The sequence below is a fragment of the Nestor notabilis genome, unplaced genomic scaffold (assembly GCF_000696875.1).
Source record: "Nestor notabilis isolate BGI_N333 unplaced genomic scaffold, ASM69687v1 scaffold2474, whole genome shotgun sequence".
Lineage (NCBI taxonomy): Eukaryota > Metazoa > Chordata > Aves > Psittaciformes > Psittacidae > Nestor > Nestor notabilis.
Window position 1 is genome coordinate 1 of NW_009924977.1, and position 19727 is coordinate 19727.

Sequence of the window (19727 nt, forward strand, 5' to 3'; positions counted from 1 at the left end):
CTCTTCAACACCCTGCTACACTCTGACTACTGCAAGTCTCGTGCTTCCGACATCATCGACAGGGCCACCGTCTCCTCCTGGCCAGGTCAGGGCTGCTGTTCTCCCTGTCACAGTGGGGGTCACACATGGTATCGAGTGCTTACATCGGGGCTACTCTCAGCCATCCCTGGGGCAGGAGGACCTGTCATAGAACCTGTCACCCTGAACCATTGCCATTGTGGGTAGTGAGCTCCAGTGCTGCGGTGCCCTTTGGCTCATCACCTTCCTCAGGGCAGCAAGGGTGGGAGGTACGCACAGAGTAGCACTAAGGGGGCTGGTAAGCTGGAGCCAGCCTGCGTGATCCCTTGCCAGTGGGGACAGCACCCAATCTCTGTGCCTTACCATCTCCCTATCAATTAGGGGTGAGCTCTGGTCTCGAGAGACCAGGAGGTGGACTGGTGAGCACCTGTAGATACAACCAAGTTGCCTGGAGGTGGGACTTGCCTGGGGTGTACTGAGACAGTCTTGGCACCACTTGGCTTTGAGACCTATTTCATCAAAACATAGGTGAAAGCACTTTCAAGCAGATGGATGCCTTGTTTCTGCTGCCCTGGCTGGGGAAGCTGATACAGTGGAGCAGTTGTCATTCCACTTCCAACTATGTGTTACTGGGTTTCACCCAGAAGTTTGAGAAGCAGTCTTGATTTTATTTACTTTTTCCATGCTCTTTCTCAGAGTTTAAATGTGCCTGATAGCCAAAGGCCCAAACGTGCCTTCGGGTTTTCTTCCAGGAACAACGCTGAATCTGTTGAAATTTCCGATTATTAATCCTACATGTGACAGGATATTCCGAAGGCAGAAGAGGCTGAAAGAGGAGGCAGCAAAAACAGAAGATGAGCTAAGCAGTGAAGAAAAAAAGTTCCTTAATAGACTTAAAAAGCAAGGTTACTTAGTGGGTGAGTATTGTCTGAATAAAAGCATTGCCCCCTGTCTCAGTGAAAATAGTTCATTACACAGAGTACTGTTAACTCCTTAACTTGCTGTAGAATCCAGTTGGTTTTGGCAAGTGATTTCTTCCCATGCTGAAAGAACTCATTCTCATTTAATTATAGAATCATAGAATGGTTAGAGTTGGAAGGGACCTCAAAGATCATCTAGTTCCAATCCCCCTCCCATGGGCAGGGACACCTTCCATTAGACCAGGTTGTTCTAAGGCCATCCAGCTTGGCTTTGAACACTTCCAGGGGTGGAGCATACACATTACTATGTATTTATTTTTAGGAAATAAGCCCTTTATTTGGTACAGGAGTTGCAGGAAGAACATGCTATCTAGTATTGCTATATAGTAGCAATTAAAAGTTTTCCAAACCTGCATTCAAGTTATTTTGACCAGTTTTTGTTCTCTGAGTAATTGGTCCAAGAGCTCCGGCTCCTTCATAAGAGGAATCATTAGTATTTCTTTCAAGTACATATTTTTCAGCTATTGTTTCAGTACAGTAGCATTGCAGAGCAGTGCACCTGCCATCAGCATGTGCTAACCTACTTCACATAACTTCGTAGTTTACAACGATGCTGCACTAAAGGCATCTCTCATTCATAGAATCATGGAAGGAAGAAACCAGGTTCATTCCCGAAGGAAGAAAACAAGTTGCACTTTAAAATAATTTCACTTTGGCTGCAGGTCACAGTGGTTGTACAGCATTTTCATATGTATCCAGAAGGGGGTTGCCAGAAGATAGCTCTGATTTTTCAAATAATTCTGTATTTGACAGTCTAAGGCACAGGAAATAAAGAAGGCAGCCTGCTTTACTGTAAAACAGAAAGAATGGAGAGCTTGTGATCTGGTCCTTGCTAAGGTCTGGGGCTTGAGGAGTGCAAAGCAAGAATTACAGAAGGGGTTTCTGAGCGTCTTCGCTTGTGAACGCACAAATTTATAGCCACATAGCATCTTTTGTCACCTTCATATTACTGACATGCCTCCCTTTTAAGCAAGGGGAAGGGACAGATGGTGTATTGAAAGAAAGGCAAGTTAATAAATTAATTACCAGGAACCTTTCATTTTAATCCAGGAAGAGTTGGAAGAACATTTCGACAGCAGCAGTCTAGCCGTGCGATTGGCTTTGACCCTGACGTGCTCTCCTACAGCATAGATGAAGATCCTAAACCTGCTTCTAAGAAGCGTGAGAAAAGGGAGGAGTTCACGTACAATGAAGTGAAGGATGCTCGCTGGTGTTTTGACACTCCAGGGATTGTAAAGGAAAATTGTGTAGGTACTCTGCAGTGCTTTGTTTTGGGATGATGGGGTTTGGGAGGACTGTTCTGCCTTAGTTGTGCATGTGGGAGAGTACTTCTGCTGCAGTCCTGGGGTTAGGATTCTTTTGGTTTGAACAACTGTGTTAAAATTTGGTTTGTATTTACTTGGGGAGGGTTCATTGTGTTGCATTTCTGAGTAGTGTATACTGTGATCTTTGCAAAGGGACTGTTTGACTGTGTCATCAAACTTTCTTAACTTCTGAATGACAGGAAGTAAGCAATAGTGCTGTAAGCAGGTTTATGCCTGTATCACCCAATGAAGTCTGCACTTCTTTAGCTCTATCAGCCTACTGAAAAAGGTGGAGCTCAGGAGGATAACCAGTGTTGTGTGATTGAACTAGATCTTTGAGGAAGCATTGTCCTGAAGCTAACAGGATCTGCAGGGTTCCTGTTAATAGCTCCAGTGCATCAGGCCTACCCCAGTGCTCTGAAGTCAGTGCTGATGTAGTGCACACATCCAAAAAAGCCTTGTTCTGATTTCTGTTTGCTGCAATACCTGTGCAGAGCTCCAGGTCGTCTTTTTGGGAAGATTAAGAACTACAAGGAAATAGGAAAGTTCTGAAGAGAATGAAGTGCAAGAACTCTACTGAGATGGCACAGCTCAAGTGCAGATGCTGCTTTCATGAATACTAGAAAACTGCTGGTTGTCTGGTAGACGTGTTTGCCAGATCATAACCCACTTTACTGTGGAGCTTTGCTCTCTGATAACTAGTGTAAAGTCAGTCATCATCTTAAGAGACCTGGTTTGGTAACTGGAGATGGGATATGTTCTTCCCCTCCTCTAGAGTTGAATAAGTGTGGAAACCAAAGGGGCTTTCCCGCATCCAGAAATACTTCCTGCCATTTCTGATTTTGATTATCCTTGCTGTGCCTTTGGAGAGCTACGTGCCATGTTTCAGATCAGATTTTGTTCCTGCAGTCAGTGTTCAATGTAACTGGAGGACAAGCAGGTTGCCAAGATCTGCCACATAGATGGGAGATTTCTAGTTATGAGCAGGTTTTGGGTTTTAATATTATTTTGGAGGAAGCGGGAAGGAATGTGGCTGTTGGCTTATGACTTCTGGGAAACCTACAAAAGGATTATTGATAACTCAAATTTTGGGATAAGCATTGTCAAACACATCAGAAAACCCACAGCTAGTAGGGCAAAGCCTCCTCGTCTCAGAAGTTGTTGAAGTCTTCTGGCTTTCAAGCTAAAGGTTATCTGCTTCTGAACTTGGGAAGAGCATTAGGGGCTCTGGCTGCACCACAACCCTTGTTCGTTCAGTCTTTTAATGCTGAATTGGTTAATCCTCAAAGCTGGACTGTTGCAAACTTGTATTTGCATGACTGTGGCATTGGGGCGGGGGGGACAATTGGAAGCATTTCTGCTGTTAGTACCCTGTGTTTAGGAAAGAGGCATAGTCAATGTGTAGGCTTGCACACTGTTTCATAGCTGGGTTTGAACAGTGCTTCTGTAGAAAGTGCTGCAGCACTGCTAGTTAAGTCACTGGCTTTTAAGCAGACCTTGGGGTGCATCCTTGCACTGAAACAAGTTATCACCTAAACAGATGAGTCAGTTAATCCAGGAAAGGGAGAGGAGGAGAGGCAGCAGAAACATTGGGATTCCTCACTGAGAGGAGAGCTTGCTCCACTGTGCTCAGAGTAGGGATCCATGCTGTGTGGCAGGCTGGTCATCCTGCAGTTGGAGTTGTTTCACAGTGTGATCCAGCACTTTTCTCTTGGTGCAATATTTGAGGCTAGCTTTGCTACTAGTATTGATTTGGCACTTTGCCTTAGTGGAGTAACTCAAATGTCGCAGCCAAAGTTGGTGTCCAGTTCTCCACGTGGCTCCACTCATGCTATAAAGCATAGTAAATCCTGGGTGAGCTTGTTCCAACCAGACCCAGGATTTCCAGATCTGTGGTCAGCAGGCTTCTGGCAGCTGTAATAATTTGTTATGGACCCTGCATTGCCATGAAGATTGGTGACATCCCTGCCTTCTCCTGTTTCCTACTTACTGTGTGGACCAGAACTGAACTGTTCTGTTAAATGTTCTTCACACTGCTCTACCTGATCTTTTTCCTCTATCAGCCAGTATTAATTGCATTGTCCCCATTGAAACATCTGGAATGAGTTACAGTGGTACGGTTTATTTTGCAGGTTTTAAATCTCCTGACAGATAAAGAAGTAAAGCTGGTTTTGCCCACAACTGCCATTGTTCCACGGACCTTCATTCTCAAGCCAGGAATGGTCTTGTTTTTAGCAGCCTTGGGACGTGTAGACTACTTAGAGGTAAGTGGAGAAAGGATTTTGTGAGCTGCTGCTTCATCACTTATTACAGTACCAGAGGATAAAAGGTTTTCTGAGTAGGTTTCCCAGACCCTTTTTTTACTGCTCTTGAGATGAGAAATCTGTTAAAAAAGCACCACATAAAGTCATAGAACCACAGAACAGTTCAGGTTGGAAAGGTCCTTCAAAGGTCATCTGGTCCAACACCCTTGCAATGAGCAGGGACATCTTCAACTAGGTTAGGTTGCTCGGAACCACCTCCAGCCTGGCCTTGAATGTCTCCAGGGGTGGCACATCCACCACCTCTCTGGACAACCTGTGTGCCAGTGCTTTACCACCTTCACTGTAGAAAATTCCTTCTTCATGTCCAGTCTGAATCTCCCCTTTTAGTTTAAAACCATCACCCCTCATCATGACAGGCCTTGCTAGAAAGTCTCTCTCCATCTTTCTCAAGGGCCCATTTTAAGAAAGGCCACAATAAAGTCTCCCCAAGTCTTTTCCAGGCTGAACAAGCCCAATTCTCTCAGCCTTTCCTTGTAGAAGAGGTGTCCATCCCTCTAAACATGTTTTGTGGCCGCCTGTGGACCATCTCCAGTAGGTTCATTTCTTTTCTGTACTGAGGACTCCAGAGCTGGATGCAGTGCTCCAGGTGGGGTCTCACCAGAGCAGAGGGGCAGAATCAGTAGTGTACCAGTATGGCAGGAGAGCTTCAATGTAGTTGAGAATCCAGAGCCCCATCTTGAAAAACAGCTTGGCTGTAGAGAGGAGGAATGCCTCCCTCAGGGAAAAAGTGCTGTTTGTGAGGAGAGCAACCCAGGAGAAAAGAACTGTCTTTATTCATACTGTCTTAGGCAGAGCTCTCAGAAAAGAACTTCCTAGGCATGTTGGTTGGGTGCTATCAGGGATTCAAGAAAGCACCTGGATGTGTGTACCTGACAAAGTAGGACAGCAATGCAGGTGACATTTTGCTGGCAGTAAATACCCTCTGCAGGATCAGGCAGCCCCAGGGCATTGTTTGTCATGAGGGATGACTTTGTAGAACCCATCCAGTGTTGTCAGGGTAAAGAAGTGCCACACCATCTCCTGATGAGAAGATCAGGTTTGGAGACACGTCCAGTGCAGTAGGGCTGGCAGGTAGGCTTCAAGTTATAAGTCTGTTTTCCATGTAATGGTGCTCCTAGCAAGCTGAGCTGTGCACATTTAGGGCCCCAAAGGTCTTCCATATCTGTCTCAGTGCATTGCTCTATCAGTCTTGTGTATCTACATCCTTCAGAGAAGGAAGGCAGATGTGCTCAGATCATAACAGAGGAACCCCAGCATCAGATCAGATTAGATCTTGAAAGAATTGCTGCACTTGGGTTTCCTAATTTCAGGCTGCTAGCAGTGTTTGTAGAGGTTCCTCCCCTCTCTAACCTTGTTTTCTCTGCACACGGAAGTTATGAGAATGCCTGCTGAAATTGCCTCACATTCAATTTCTACATAGCTTGAGAGCAGCTTGGAACCAAGTATTCTTCAATGGGAGGTGCCTGTTAGAAATGTCAAGTGATGGGAGAATCAGTACCAGACAGGGAAAGTCCCTCACCTCTCATGCTAAATAAGCACACTGAGCTTGTTCTTGGGAATTAAACTAGAGCAAAGATATCTCTTGGATGATGAGCTAAGCAGATGCGATGGCAGGGGATGTACTGGGTGTGCTTTGAGACAGGATGGTGAACCTGTGGGTGCTTCTCTCCTAGAAGCTCAGCTCCCCTGTTTATATAAACCCTGGCTGCTCTTCAGTGACAGAGGCAAAGACCCCTCAGCCAAGGAGGGGACATCAGTCAAACAGGTATTCAATATGCAGGAGAGAGCAATTCAGGGCTGCTTTTCTGTTATCATAAGTAACATCCTCCTCTTGTTACTTATTTCAGGGAGAAAAGCCTGCCTGGTTTTCTGTCGTGGCTTCTAACCTGTTGCCAGTGCATGTTACTTCCCTGAGTAATGCAGATGCCATCTACAAGAAGCATGCTGGCCAAGAGTTACTAAAGGTAAGAGGAGGTGCTGTGGTGGGCTCTTGGTTGCAGCTAGTCAGGCTGTCCCAGCTGGTGCAGCGCCCTGCCTGGAGCACAACTGTTGAGGAAAACTAGCCTATGTCAGGAGTTTGGGGCTTCAGCAGTGGGTGAGTGGAGTTGTGCAGCGTGGAGCAGTTGTGCACAGACTGCATGGCTGCAGCTTTGTTAGGAGAGAGCACCCAAGATGATACATTTTGAGCAGAGCTCCTGCTTCTAGCATTCAGGCTTATAACATTTGCAGTGCTTTGCTCTCTGATACTTGGCTTTTCTTGAACAGCCTTAAAGTGCAGGCAGCTACAGGGATATTTTCTATGGCAAACTTCAGGCTGGGGTTTCAGAACAGATTGCAGTTGGAAAATTTACCTTTTTCTTTCCCCATCGGATCCTCTGCATATGCCTTCATCTTTGGTGATGTGACTTTTTCCTTGGTATTACCACATATTGTATAGCACTTGCAGATGGATGGGGGAATGGGGTGAGCTGTCCTTGTCCTGGCAGCTCCATCCCTGTGCACATTGAGAACAAGTGCTGTCACTCACATCAAGGCTGGGTCCTGCAGTGGGCACTCCATCTTTGCTCACTTCTGGGTTCCCACTGGGTTGCTCTGGGTGTGACGTTGATTCTGTTCTTGGTAAACCTGAAATAACTCTTGTAGGGTATTCAAGCCAGCTGTTGTTTTGCTAACAGTGGTCCGTTATCTTTATTCCCACTTGTGCCTTGCTCACCAGTTTAAGGTAGGAGTGGTGAAGTGCCTGTTGACTGTTAAATGTTTTCTCCATGATTTGATCTTAGGTTCCTATGGGTGGGGAAGAGCGAATGAAAGAGTTCCCTCCCCTTGTCCCTCAGGACATTACACTGAAGGGAATTGGTACCACTGAGGCAGTCGCAGATATCAAGCTTTCTTCTGCAGGTAATTTAATATTTCTTCATTAGTTCACTTTGCAGGGTCTGCATCCTAGAAACGTTGATGGGAAGAGGCCTGTGAAAGGATGAAGCTGTATTTCCTGCTCAGAGCAGAACTGTCACCAATGCAAAATCAGGGCAGCTATGACTTTGTCCAGCTGAGGCTTGGCAACCTCCAAGAAAGGAGATTGACAGCCATACTTGTACAGGATGACCACATTGGAATGCTTTATGTCTGGCTGCCATACAAGTTCCACAGCATCAGGAATGGCTGTGACACTGTTGGCTGTCCAGGTGAGAGGGAAAGGACCATGGATTGGAAAGCTTCATTATTGTGCTGTTGGTGGTTCCCACCACAGGAAAGGGGCATGTCTGGGGAAGAGTAAGATGTGGCTTTGGGTGCTGCCTCCTATTGGGAAAGGGCTGGTATTACCTTTGAGCTTGGTTTCTCAGAGCAGTCACACCTGGGTAGCTAAGGTTCTTAGCCAGCATGGGAGGCACTGAGCTTGTGTTGGAACCCTCCTTCTGATCCTAGAACTTGTCTCACTGAGTATTCTTTTTGGCTGTGCAGGCTGGGTGGCAGTGACAGCTCACCCCGAAGAGAAACTGCTGCTCCGAGCCTATACTCCCCAGGGCACCACACTGGTGGTGCGGGAGCCTCCCCTTCTGCCGTACATCAGCACCGTCAGAGGATCCCGGATCCCAGGCACTGCTGCCTATAGGACCAAAAAGCCTCCCTCTCTGGTGGAAAACCTGAAAACCACAGGGAGGAGATAGCATTGCTCGTCACCTGAGCAAGGTAGAAGACTGTGAGAGAGAGAGCGGAGAACTGTGTTGCTTGTTGATATTTGGGAGAGCTTGGACTCCTTTTTAAAGGCAGACAGGCATGTTTTTGGAAGCAGGTCTGGTGGAACTGAACGAGTCCACACCTGATCCAGCTGCTGAACTGCAGCCACTTTGAATGGGCTGAGTGGCTGGTACTTTGCTGTGAGAGGTGAAAGAGCTTCTCACTGGGAGCTTCCAGAGTTTCCAAAGTGGACAGGGGTGGAGGGAGTGGGGAGGAGCAGGGAATGCTCGAGTGTGGGTATGACCCTTCTAGTGGCTGATAGTAATTCAAGAACATCAACCAACAATCAGGTCCTTCAACATCTGGGGCAAACGAGGGAGTGCAGCACCCTGCTTTTGGACACAGGAAAGGTAAATTAATGAAAAGCAGGTCTGAAGATGAAACTTTTGCAACTCACTGCTTCGATTGGTTTCTGTAGCTTGTGTAAAGGTTTCTGAAACAGAGGGTTTAGAATAAAACACTTTAAGTTCACTTGCTTCCTTGTATCCTTTTCAAATTGCTGACAGAGCACTCTTGTGTGGGCATAAGCATCCTGCTAACAACAGCTCCAGCAGGAAGGCTGGTGTTAGAGGATAGTATATCATGCCAGGCCTGACAACCAAAGAGAGGTGAGGCTGCTGCAGCTCCATCCTGCCAGGTGCAGCCATTAGTGAGGCTGAAGTGAATTCCCAGGAGGCACAGAGCACACATAGGCACCATGTACGTACGCGGCTTGCCACGCACATCACAGGCACACAGCACTTAATGTGAACACAGGCAGCATTAAGAGCCTGTATGCACACGTTACGTGCACACGCACGTGGTGGATCCCTGGCTGGGCTGAACACTCAAATGACACCATTTTCTCAGGGACTGGTACCTGGAGATGTGACCCTCTGAGGCTGCAGCCCCACTCCACTTCGTGGTACACAGTCTTGCTACAGACACGCAGCTGGCCAGCACTCCTGGCAGCACAGCCGTGTGCTCCCCTAGAGCAAACCAAATGCTCTGCCACCCTGAGCTGGCCCTTAAAGATCCCCAGACCTGCTTTCTCCCAGGCCATTTCACCCTTTTCCAGCTTCACTGGCTGTTGTTAGGCACATGGTCTGACTCCAGTTGCTGCCCTGAAACCCCAGTGTCACACCCGTTTTGTTTGTGATCCCAAGAGTGAAATTAAGATGCAAATGAGGTCAAGTACCATAATCGATGAGTTGTTTTATTACAAAAAGACACTTACTACAAAAAAGGAAATTATTGTAAAAGAAGAGATAGCAATAAGACAGTTCAGGGGAAAAAAAGATAGAAATTAAGCAAGAATTGGGGGTGCAGAGAGAGACAGTCACCACTGTGGCTCCAGTGGTGTCTCAGGGATCTGTAGTCGGTATCGGAGGTGGTGGGAGTCCTCCAGGGTCCGTAGGTGGTATGGGAGCAGAGTGTCCCAAGCAGCCTGCAGCAGTCATCAGAGGTTGGTGTCCTTGTGGAGGGTGTTCTCACAGAGGTGTCCTTCATGGCAATTACCTTTTCCCCCTTTTATAATGAGCTGGGGGAGTACTTGTGTTCTTAATGTCAGGTACTACACGTTCCTGGTGGACCAGTTTCGCTGGCCTTGCAGCCAGCTCTTCAACTGCAAGTCTGCAGCAATTCTTGGGATAATGGGCAGCAATTCCTCACACCAGTCCTCGAGATAATGGGCTGAAGAGTCTTATCTCAGCTCCTCTCACCATCTTTCAACTGACAGTGGAGTCCCATTTCAGTTCCTCACACCCATCTCCCAGGCGATGGACATTGCGGTCTTAACTCCTCCCACCCATCCCTGAGACAATGGATTGCTGGAATCCCATCTCAGCTTCTCATAGCAATCTTTGAGACAATGGATGGTGGAGTCTGATTTCAGTTCAGTCTCTCACACCTTCTCATCCCCATATGCTCACATGGACATGGAATACAGAGCCCTCACTCAGGAAAGTGAAATTTAATAAGGATGCAGGATAAATCGTACTGATCAAATACAGGGCATGGCCAGACAACTGTAATAACTAGCTGACTACACATAAGTAGCCCTCTTTATCCTGTTACCCTCTATTTTCTACACTTGTTCCCCAAAACACCTGAATCCTCTCTTTTCCCACCTTTGATTCCTCCCCTGAAAAAGCCCTGTGCAATCTCAAACTACTCTTCCCTTGCATTCCATGATGTGTCCTACATCCTTAGACAGCAATCCTCTTTAGTTCAAGAGGTGTTTTAGAGATCTTCACAATACACAGGTTGAGGTTGAAGGATCCTCTGGAGGTCTGCTGGGCCAATGCCCTGCTCAAGCAGGGCCACCTAGAACAGCCTGCCCAGTACTGTGCCTAAATGGTTTTTTACTGTCTCCAAGGATGGAGAGAACCTCCCTGGCAGCCTGTGCCAGTGCTCTCAACCTTACAGTCAAAAAGTGTTTCAGTTTGTGCCCATTGCCTCAGGTCCTGTCATAGAATCATAGAATGGTTGGGGTAGGAAAGGACCATAAGACCACCTAGTTCCAATCCCACTGCCATGGGCAGGGACACCTCACTTTCAAGAGCCTGGCTCCATCCTCTTCTATACCCTCCTTTCAGATGTTCATAGACACTGATGAGATTTCCCCCAAGACAAAGACTTGTGGTTATGGGAATTGCTCCTGGTCAGAGGGGCTGATGGCTCTGAAAGGTGCTCAGAGTATTCAGTCTTCAGGAGTCCTTCAGTTGGGTTCCTGTCTGCCCTTGTGCCCCTGTGCCCCTGTGCAGGTCTAGGCTGTGCAAATGGGTCTTTGATGGGCTAAAGACAGTGATGATGGTCCTGGGAGTAGCCCCACAGGGTGTTATTTGGGCTCCCTCTCCCACCATTGTGCCCGTGTGCTCCTTTGTGAGTGTGCAGCCTGGGCAGGCTCTAACATAGAATTGCTCTAACATAGAATTGCAGATCACAGAATCATAGACTGGGTTGGAAGGGACCTTAAAGCTCATCCAGTTCCAACTCCCCTGCCATGGGCAGGGACACCTTCCTCTAGAGCAGGTTGCTCCAAGCCCCTGTGTCCAACCTGGCCTTGAACACTGCCAGGGATGGGGCAGCCACAGCTTCTCTGGGCACCCTGTGCCGGGGTCTCACCACCCTCACAGGGAAGAGCTGCTTCCTAGAATCTAATTTAAATCTCCTGCCTGTCAGTTTAAAGCCATCGTGCTGTCACTACATGCCCTTCTAAAAAGTCCCTCTCCAGCATTCTTGTAGGCCCCCTTTACGTACTGGAAGCTGCTCTAAGGGCTCCCTGGTGCCTTCTCTTCCTCAGGCTGGACAATCCCAACTCTCTCAGCCTGTCTTTACAGCCGCAGATCATCTTTGTGGCCCTCTGGACTTGCTTGAGCAGGTCCATGTTTTAGTTTGGAGGATGATTAAAAATGCCTCTTCACCAGCCTGCACTGCAGCTATCTTTAGACATCTCAACAGTGCCAGCCTGCGAAACCCGTCACCAGCCCCATCTTGCCGCCTAAAATGTCATTCCCAGACAGAGCTAGCCACAGACCAGCTAGCCACAGATGGTTTTACTCACTCTGCCACACAGATATAATGATGTTTTGTTCCTTGAGGAGAACCAGTCTCATGCTGGTAGCACGATTTAATGGGGAGGTGGATAAATCAATGTGAAGGAGAAGCTTGTACCTCCTCTTCAGCAGGGGTTATGTGGAGCAGTCCTAGGAAAGCAGGCCTGGAAAAAGCTAAACTGGGAGGCAGGAAAAGGGTCTGGCTGCGGTCTGTTCAAACCAGCTTGACAAATCCAAACCAGGCGTTCCCTGTAACATTCCTCTGCTGCTGTATGTCTGGGAAACACGAAGCATGAAAGGCAAACAGCTCTGCGTGCAGAAAGACGTGCCTGTGTTACAGCGGTGGTCCTCAGCCCAAGGGCTGGATGTGAGGAACTGCAGCCAAGGCAAGTGCTCGGTGGAGCAGGTCCCCTGGTTTGGGGGAAGCCTTTCTACAAGGACAGATGGGCTGCACATGGGCCTATGAGGTGCTGGAGGTGGACAAAAAGGACAAAAGAAGGGATGTGCATGCATGCCTTCTATGCCCACTGTTCTTCTGTGTCCAAACCAGAGGTGAAAGAGGTGCGCGGGGGCAGTGCAGGGGCTGGTGCTGCGCCGGTGGTGTAGGGCCTTTGCAGAGGCTGTGCTGTGCCATGGGACCCCCAGCTGGGGACGAAAACGTCTGCTCCTGACAGATGCTAAACATCAGCAAGCGGGACATTGTAATGTGGAAGCAATTAGTTCCCCAATGAAAGCACAGACGTGCCTTTTATGAGCAACCAGGGCCGAATTACACCGGAGCTGAAGACCTGCTCAGAAACACTTCTCAAAGGGAGGGTTCATGTCTGGTTTATGCCAGACAGCCTGAAAGGTAAGGCAGCTGTTACCGTGCCTGTGGACAACAGCCAACTTCACCTCAGCACAGGAGCCGAAAGCAAAGGTGGTTTGAGGCTGTGCAAACTGAGGCATAAGGAGATGGCTGGGAAGGTCCAGCCCCCTGGGAAGGCCTGCGCGTTTTGGGCGTCTCGGTGTGCACTGGCAGGGTGCAGTTACTTACAGCTGCTCCAGGAGCGTATTCAGCAGAACCACGCGCACAAAAACACAGCTCATGGCTTTGGTACAGCCCTGCAGAGGGGCAGGGTTGGGTGTAGGACAGCTAGGGCTGGCTGGAGTTGCCTTTGAGCCTGGGGGGAGGCTGCAGCGCCCCGGGGTGTCGGTGTACCTGGATGCAGGTACTCCTTGATGTCCCGGCAGAGCCCAGTGCTAGGCTGGAGCAGGGCAGTGTGCATGTGGGATGGCATCAGGGACACGCTGCGGCGGCTGGAGCCCGTGGGTTGGTTTGTTTTGGCACACATCCCATGTGGTGCCAGCTCACAGAGCGGCTTCCTTTTCCTGCCCGGTGGCTATTCCCTGTCAGAGCTGCTCACGGCAGCAGACTCCCAGCCCAGGAACATGGCCACTGCTTTTCATGGCAAGAGCAGAACGAGTCCCATGCAACTACTGTTAACGCTCCCAAAATAGACTCTAATGTGCAGAGAGGTGCATTGGGCAGGGAACCTTATGGACCGGAAGGTTCAAGCATCTGCTTCCCACTGATTTTCCTGCGATTCACAGCTTGCAATTGCCCATAAACTCCCTTCACCAGCAACTGTCCCTACTGAACCACTGGGGTTGCCCAACATGTCTTGATGGTGGGTCCATGCCCTTGCAGCACGTTGCCCCATCCTGGTCGTTCCTCCAGTGGCAGAGGAGGGCTGTATCTCTGCAGGTCAGCCAGCAGCAACCTGACGCACCAGGGGGAATTCCTGACCAACTGCTGTTGAGGATGAGCTGGTGGTAATTTCCCATGTCACACACTGGGTGCCATGGTGTTCCTGTGGCCACATCTGTGAATTATTCTGCACCTCAGGTCCCCCGTCCAGCCCCACCAGGCAGCACTGAATCAAGAAGAGAAAGGAAAAAAAGCCCTCAGACCATCAGGTTTACTCTGGCCAGCTCTGAGCAGGACCGGGGCTTAGTACTTTTTGGAAGGGCTGGAGTAGCATATGAGCCCCTTATTAAAACCAGGACCCTCCGCACAGCGATGGGAAAGGGGCTCAGCCTTCTTTTTGGTTTTATTCCACGATTGCGGGGCTCAGGGGTGCTGAACAGAGTGCAAACAGCCAGGCCAGATCAGGGGGCTGGGAAATGCGTGCTGTGCTGCCCACGTGTTAGCTGGGGAGCGTGTGCTACGCTGCGAGCATGGGGTGCATGTATGCAGCGCTGCAGATGTGTGTATGCTACAAGCATGTGCTCCTGAGATCTCCAGGAACCCCTTGGCATTTTCACCACCCGCGTCCCTGGTGAAGGCAGCACTCAGAGGTGGTCCTGCAGCTTTGCAACCACCCAGGGCACTGCCGATGTCCCTGTCCCTGGCATCCCCACCAAGCGACCAGTCACCGTCTTCCCACTCTCCTTCGTCTGTCTGTGACGGAAACAAACCCAGATATGAACCTCAGTTGTCCCCTCTCCTCCTGCCCTGTCTCAGATGGCAGCAGTCGGAGTGCTCTGACCTACAGGGGCCTGAAGGAGACCAAGAACAGCTCCTCTGTCTGACCCATGGGCAAGGGACAGGTTGTGCCATCTGGCTTGAGCCCAAGGGTGTCAGAGCACTGCCATGACACTGCATTGCTGCAGGTCTGGTGCTTCCAGCAAAGGAGATGTGGGGAGCTCAATTTACCAAGCTTTAAATACAACCTGGCCAAGGGAAGGGTTTTACCCTTCTAGAATGACCTTTTCCTATGTGTAGGTTATACTGTGCACATACAAGGTAAAGCCACTTTTGTCAGCATGGCTAAGCTTTGAAAACAAACAAAAACCAACCACCGAACCAAACCCGGGCACCTACACAGCATTTCAGCTCCTTGAGAGCATGACTAAAGCCTGAACGAGACAGCTAAATTAAGACATAAGTCTTAATTCATGGCATGAGGCCTGTCCCCATGCAAGCCAGCGGGAAGCTAAGCCATCTCCCACTTCAGCGAACTCACCTTCGGGGCATCTCAGTGTTTGGGCAGGAGTTCACACTGGCCTGCAAGGTACCACTGGACTGTGTGCTTGTGCTCGGCTACCTGGTTCTGTAAAGAAACGACCTGGCACAAAGCACCTCCTAAACATGCTTTCAGCCCAGCAGGTTTTATCATGGTTTTCTATCAGGAATAAAGTTTTTTTTGCCAGGGTGCAAGGACCTAGTCAGAGGTAAGTGTGACCTGACTGCAGGCTTAAGGGAAAATGGTTTCTTGGGTTGCTAACCCACTTGGTGTTCTCTCATTTCAGGTAGCTTGTCCCCAGAACACCTTCCCAGGATGGGGGACAGCACTAGCTGGGGGTACAAAGGGCAGGGCCTCCTCCATTGATCCAGTGTGAAATCATTAACTCACACAGCACAGGCAGAGGCACACGAGCACCCAGACCCTGCCATCTTTATGCCACACTCTCAGAGCATCTCCCTGGCAGCCTGTGGGCAGGCTTGGGTAGCACTGCTGTTCTTTGCCCTACACTGGCTATACCATGAACTGCATACATGACGTCTACAAGACTTCAAGGGGAGCAGCCCCAAACCTGCTCCTTACCCAGGTGATGACAGCCCTGTCGCTCTGCAGCCCCCCAAGTCTATGTCCCATGGTAGTGGTGCATCCTGCTCTTGGACTACTAATTGCATTGGCTCAGAAACCCAAATTCCCATTGACAGACTATGATGACTGGGTGGAGGCTGCACTGCTTATGAGAACACATTTAATCAAAGACAAAAGCTTATTTCTTACACTTCTAGGAGCATCCCAAATTGTTCAAAGCTGCAGCAGCGGCATATACAACTATCCCTGCAAGTTCATCAAATGTTGTTTGCCTTGATCCCTTGGCAAATAGGAATTGTTCTGTGTCAGTAGGTGGTAAGAAGGACCAAGCCCTAGAAGGCAGGGTAGCATCATGAGCTAATCCAGCTCAGGTTTACTAAAGGGCCAAGAAATCTGGAGAGGGACTTTTTACAAGGGCATGTAGTGACAGGACAACGGCTTTAAACGCACAGACGAGAGATTTGTTCTTCCCTGTGAGGGCGTTGAGGCGCTGGCAGAGGTTGCCCAGAGAGGCTGTGGCTGCCCCATCCCTGGCAGTGTTCAAGGCCAGGCTGGATGGGGCTTGGAGCAACCTGGTCTAGTGGAAGGTGTCCCTGCCTGTGTGAGGGGGGTTGGAACTGGATGGTCTTTAGATGATTCTAAGACTGTACAGAGAACCCACCTCTGTACTGGCTTCCCCAGACCGTGCTGGCTTGAGCTCTGGCAGAGCTCCATCAATGCTTGCACTGCTCCTGCCTTTAGTTACAAATGGCTTTTATAGCCATTAATAAGTGAGAGATAGAAGCTGCAAGTTCCTTAATAAAGTTTATTTAATCAGAACTATGCTTAGGAAAATACACTTGTAAAGGGTTAATATAATGCAATTTAGTTTAACTTTATACTACATTTTGAACAAAAGACTTCTTATACATGTTTTAAGTAAAAACAGGATGTATGATCTGGCTTGTTTTACATCTATTACAAACGTAGAAAAGACTGTCATGCACTACAGTAGAGAGAGCATGAAAAAAAATTACCTTTGGTTTAATTCAGAGTATACAAGTATTGCACTGTAAAAGCATCAAACATGGTGCAACTAAACATCATAAACATGTTTCCATGCCAGCTTACAAAAGTTTGTTAGCTAGTGTAATTTTAGAGGGGAAAAAGATATGTACACATAAAACAAATCATAAAACAATTCCATTAGCTATTTGGATTCTGTTAATATTGTATGCACGCCACGTATCTACACAACTGACATTCAAGAAAACTCTTGAACTTGATTTAATACCTTTCAACTACATTAAATCTGTTGAGATCAATTAAATCTGTTGAAATCCATTAATTTGTTTGAAATCAATTAAATCTGTTGAAATCAATGACATTACCAGATCTTAACTGGCCTGTCAGTTGTTAAACACTTCTTTAAATAGCTAAGTTCCAGCCTAGATCATCAAAACCCCGAAATAGCTATTACAATACCACGGATTACGAATGCCTAGCTACCCACTCCGAGACCATTTCTCAGGGCAGTTACTGTGAATGCACAGATTCATACAGCAAAAGCCCAAACCACCGCGTTGCTCCACTGAGGGCTGGCAGTGTAGGGGTATCAGTGTGCTCATCTTTCCAACCACCTAATGGAGGTTGAACACTCGTTCAGCTATTATTGCCAAGAAACATAAAAATGGCAAAACCAACACAAAATAATTTAAGAATATTGAAAAAGTAAAAAAAAAAAAGAAAAAAAAAGGCATTGTTTAAAGGGAGACACAGCATGTAAGGCCACCGTATGTGGTGGGTTACGTGATCCGCACCTCCCCTCAAATACTCAATATTAGCAATGTCTAACATTTTAGGTACACAAAACGCATTACATCCTTGCTGCTTTACCATAACATACTCCCAAACCTTGGTCATAACCAAGCAGAGAATTCCAACACAGTTCTGCACCAACACTGGGTTTTCAGGACTCTGTTGATGGGTCTCACATAGAAAGAATCAACTTCTCTTCTTCTTAATATGTTAATAATTTATTTTCTGTTTCTAATCTTGTGGCAAGAAACGCTGCCGAACAGGAGCCGACTGTTGTCTTCAAAGAGTTCTTGTCAGACCAAGCATTGAAACCATGACCACTTCACAGAAATGTGCAGCACAGTGTCTCAGAGAACCACATCTTCGTTTTTATCTCATAGAGAGAGATTTAAAGTCAGTCAACACTATTATTTCCACTGAAGAACAAACCAGAAAAATGATCAGGCCAGTCCACAAGTTTATTTGAACATAGCTGAAGTCCTTGAAGTCTCTCACCAGATGGCAAAGGCTCTTCACAAGGATATGAAAGGAGCTATAAAGCCTCTACACAGGACTGGAATTCCCAGCATCTGCTCACATCGCTCACAAATGGTGGCAACACTTACATATAAAGGAAATACTATTATGAAGTTAAAAAACCATACATCTAAGACTATTACAACTGGTTGTTTAGGGAAACAATTCAACTAGGTTTATTTTCTTAATGTTTAACATAAATAGAGTTGCAACTTGATCTTCAGTTGACAATGATTGTCGCAGCCAAGGTAAGGATTGAACACTATCTAAGCAAACAAAAACTCACTATACATCATATGATTTATTTCTGCCACAAGGGATGTCCTCCCTCTCAAATCTTTGGCCTCCTATTACCAATCTCCCACAAGCAGAAGAAATGTAGCATTGTTGCTCTCTATTCATTCAAGGCAGTGGGCTTGTGTGGAGGGGAGGATGCTGTGGGGACATGCAGCGAAGAACAGGGTTTATTCCAGAGCTTATATCAAGAGTATTTGCCATAAAGTGCTCTGACAAATACTGTTTGAGCTCCTCAGCTCCACTCTCCAAGTAACACCTGCCTCTCAGTCTGCTTCTTTGGAGCTGACCACCAGAGAAGCTGCCTCCAACTGCTCCCACTGGAAAGGTGGCTAATGACAGTGGGAAGGGTGCATGGATGCGACTGGAGGGGTTTGCTTTTCCCCCTGCTGGGATGGATTTTGTTTACATTTTGCCACTGGTTGGCTAAAAGCAGCAAGCAAGCAATCTCCTCTGTACTGGTCTGTGCCAGAAATTAAGTCTGTTTAGAATTAAAAACTCCTGGTATGACATGTAGCCCTGAGATGACAATCTGATCACTTACATGTTTCTCTCTGCATGGACGCAGGATGAGTTTATTAAATGCAACCTGAATGAATAAGGAGCAGGAATTCCTACAGTTTTTAATGCCAGGTTTGCTGCTTACCAGTTGATTTATCTCCATTTGGGGTTTTGTGTGTGTGAGATGTTAGATTTTGATGAACCACACATATTCACTGCTACTGGTCTATTTTTTTTTTTTTGTAAGGCTCATGAAGTTTGGCTGCTGTCCATCACAGAAATGAAAAGAGGGGGGGAAAAGAAATCATAATCATTTGGACTTAAGAATCTACAGACCATTCCCACCGAGAGAGAGTATTTTCCTGTCTGGTAATCCCAAATATTCAAAATAACAGAAGTGGCATTTTTATGATAAATCCTATTAAATAGTGTTTTGAAATTGCATCGGTATCCTTTTGCTCAGGAACTATACAATTTTAAAGCCAGTCAAAAATATATAGCCAAGCAGTTCAAAATTTCAGCAACTTCATGTACAATTAACAACACCCCATGAAAGCAAGAAACATCTGCAGTAAAGAGCGTCACAGAAAACTGTCCCATGGTAAGCAGAGAGTCTGAATGTTTTCAAATAATAATAATAATAATTAAAAAAACTTTCACAAACAGAACCAAACATGCATATATAAAGTGTACATGTACTGCACAAGCGCTATTCCTAAAGGATTAAACTGCATAGGTAAAAATCAAAAACAATGTGCAATATTTTAAGCCCTTAAAGCACAATTAAAAAAAAAAAATCAGAAATTAAAAATATCCAACTTGCTCCCCCACAACAAAGCCAATTATGTATCATAGTCATTAAGATATTAATCAAGACAGACGTTCTTCAATCAAAAGCTGGAAGGACTACTCACAAATTTTGGCTCACTATTCATGCTTAGGGGATCTGAAATGTATGTTCACGATTATAATTACCTTAAACAGTTATGTTCATCACTAGCCAACCTTGATTTCTTTTACAAAGTGCTCTTTATGTAATAGAAGCTATCTTCCTGGTAGAAAAATCATCAAGTAGTTTAACACTTTGAACATCAAGACACATCAAGAAGAACTAAAATAAAAAGGG

General features: G+C 47.0%; 1 protein-coding gene across 1 annotated transcript; it reads left to right on the forward strand.

The window, feature by feature from the left end:
- Nucleotides 1–3: 3 nt before the first annotated feature.
- On the forward strand, nucleotides 4–8317 carry NOA1 (nitric oxide associated 1; the record flags this gene model as incomplete). Its single annotated transcript, XM_010012819.1, has 7 exons — nucleotides 4–85; nucleotides 771–935; nucleotides 2049–2245; nucleotides 4435–4566; nucleotides 6474–6590; nucleotides 7407–7524; nucleotides 8089–8317. Coding segments are annotated over 7 exons (1017 nt in total), but the record flags the coding sequence as incomplete, so codon positions are not given.
- Nucleotides 8318–19727: the final 11410 nt, after the last annotated feature.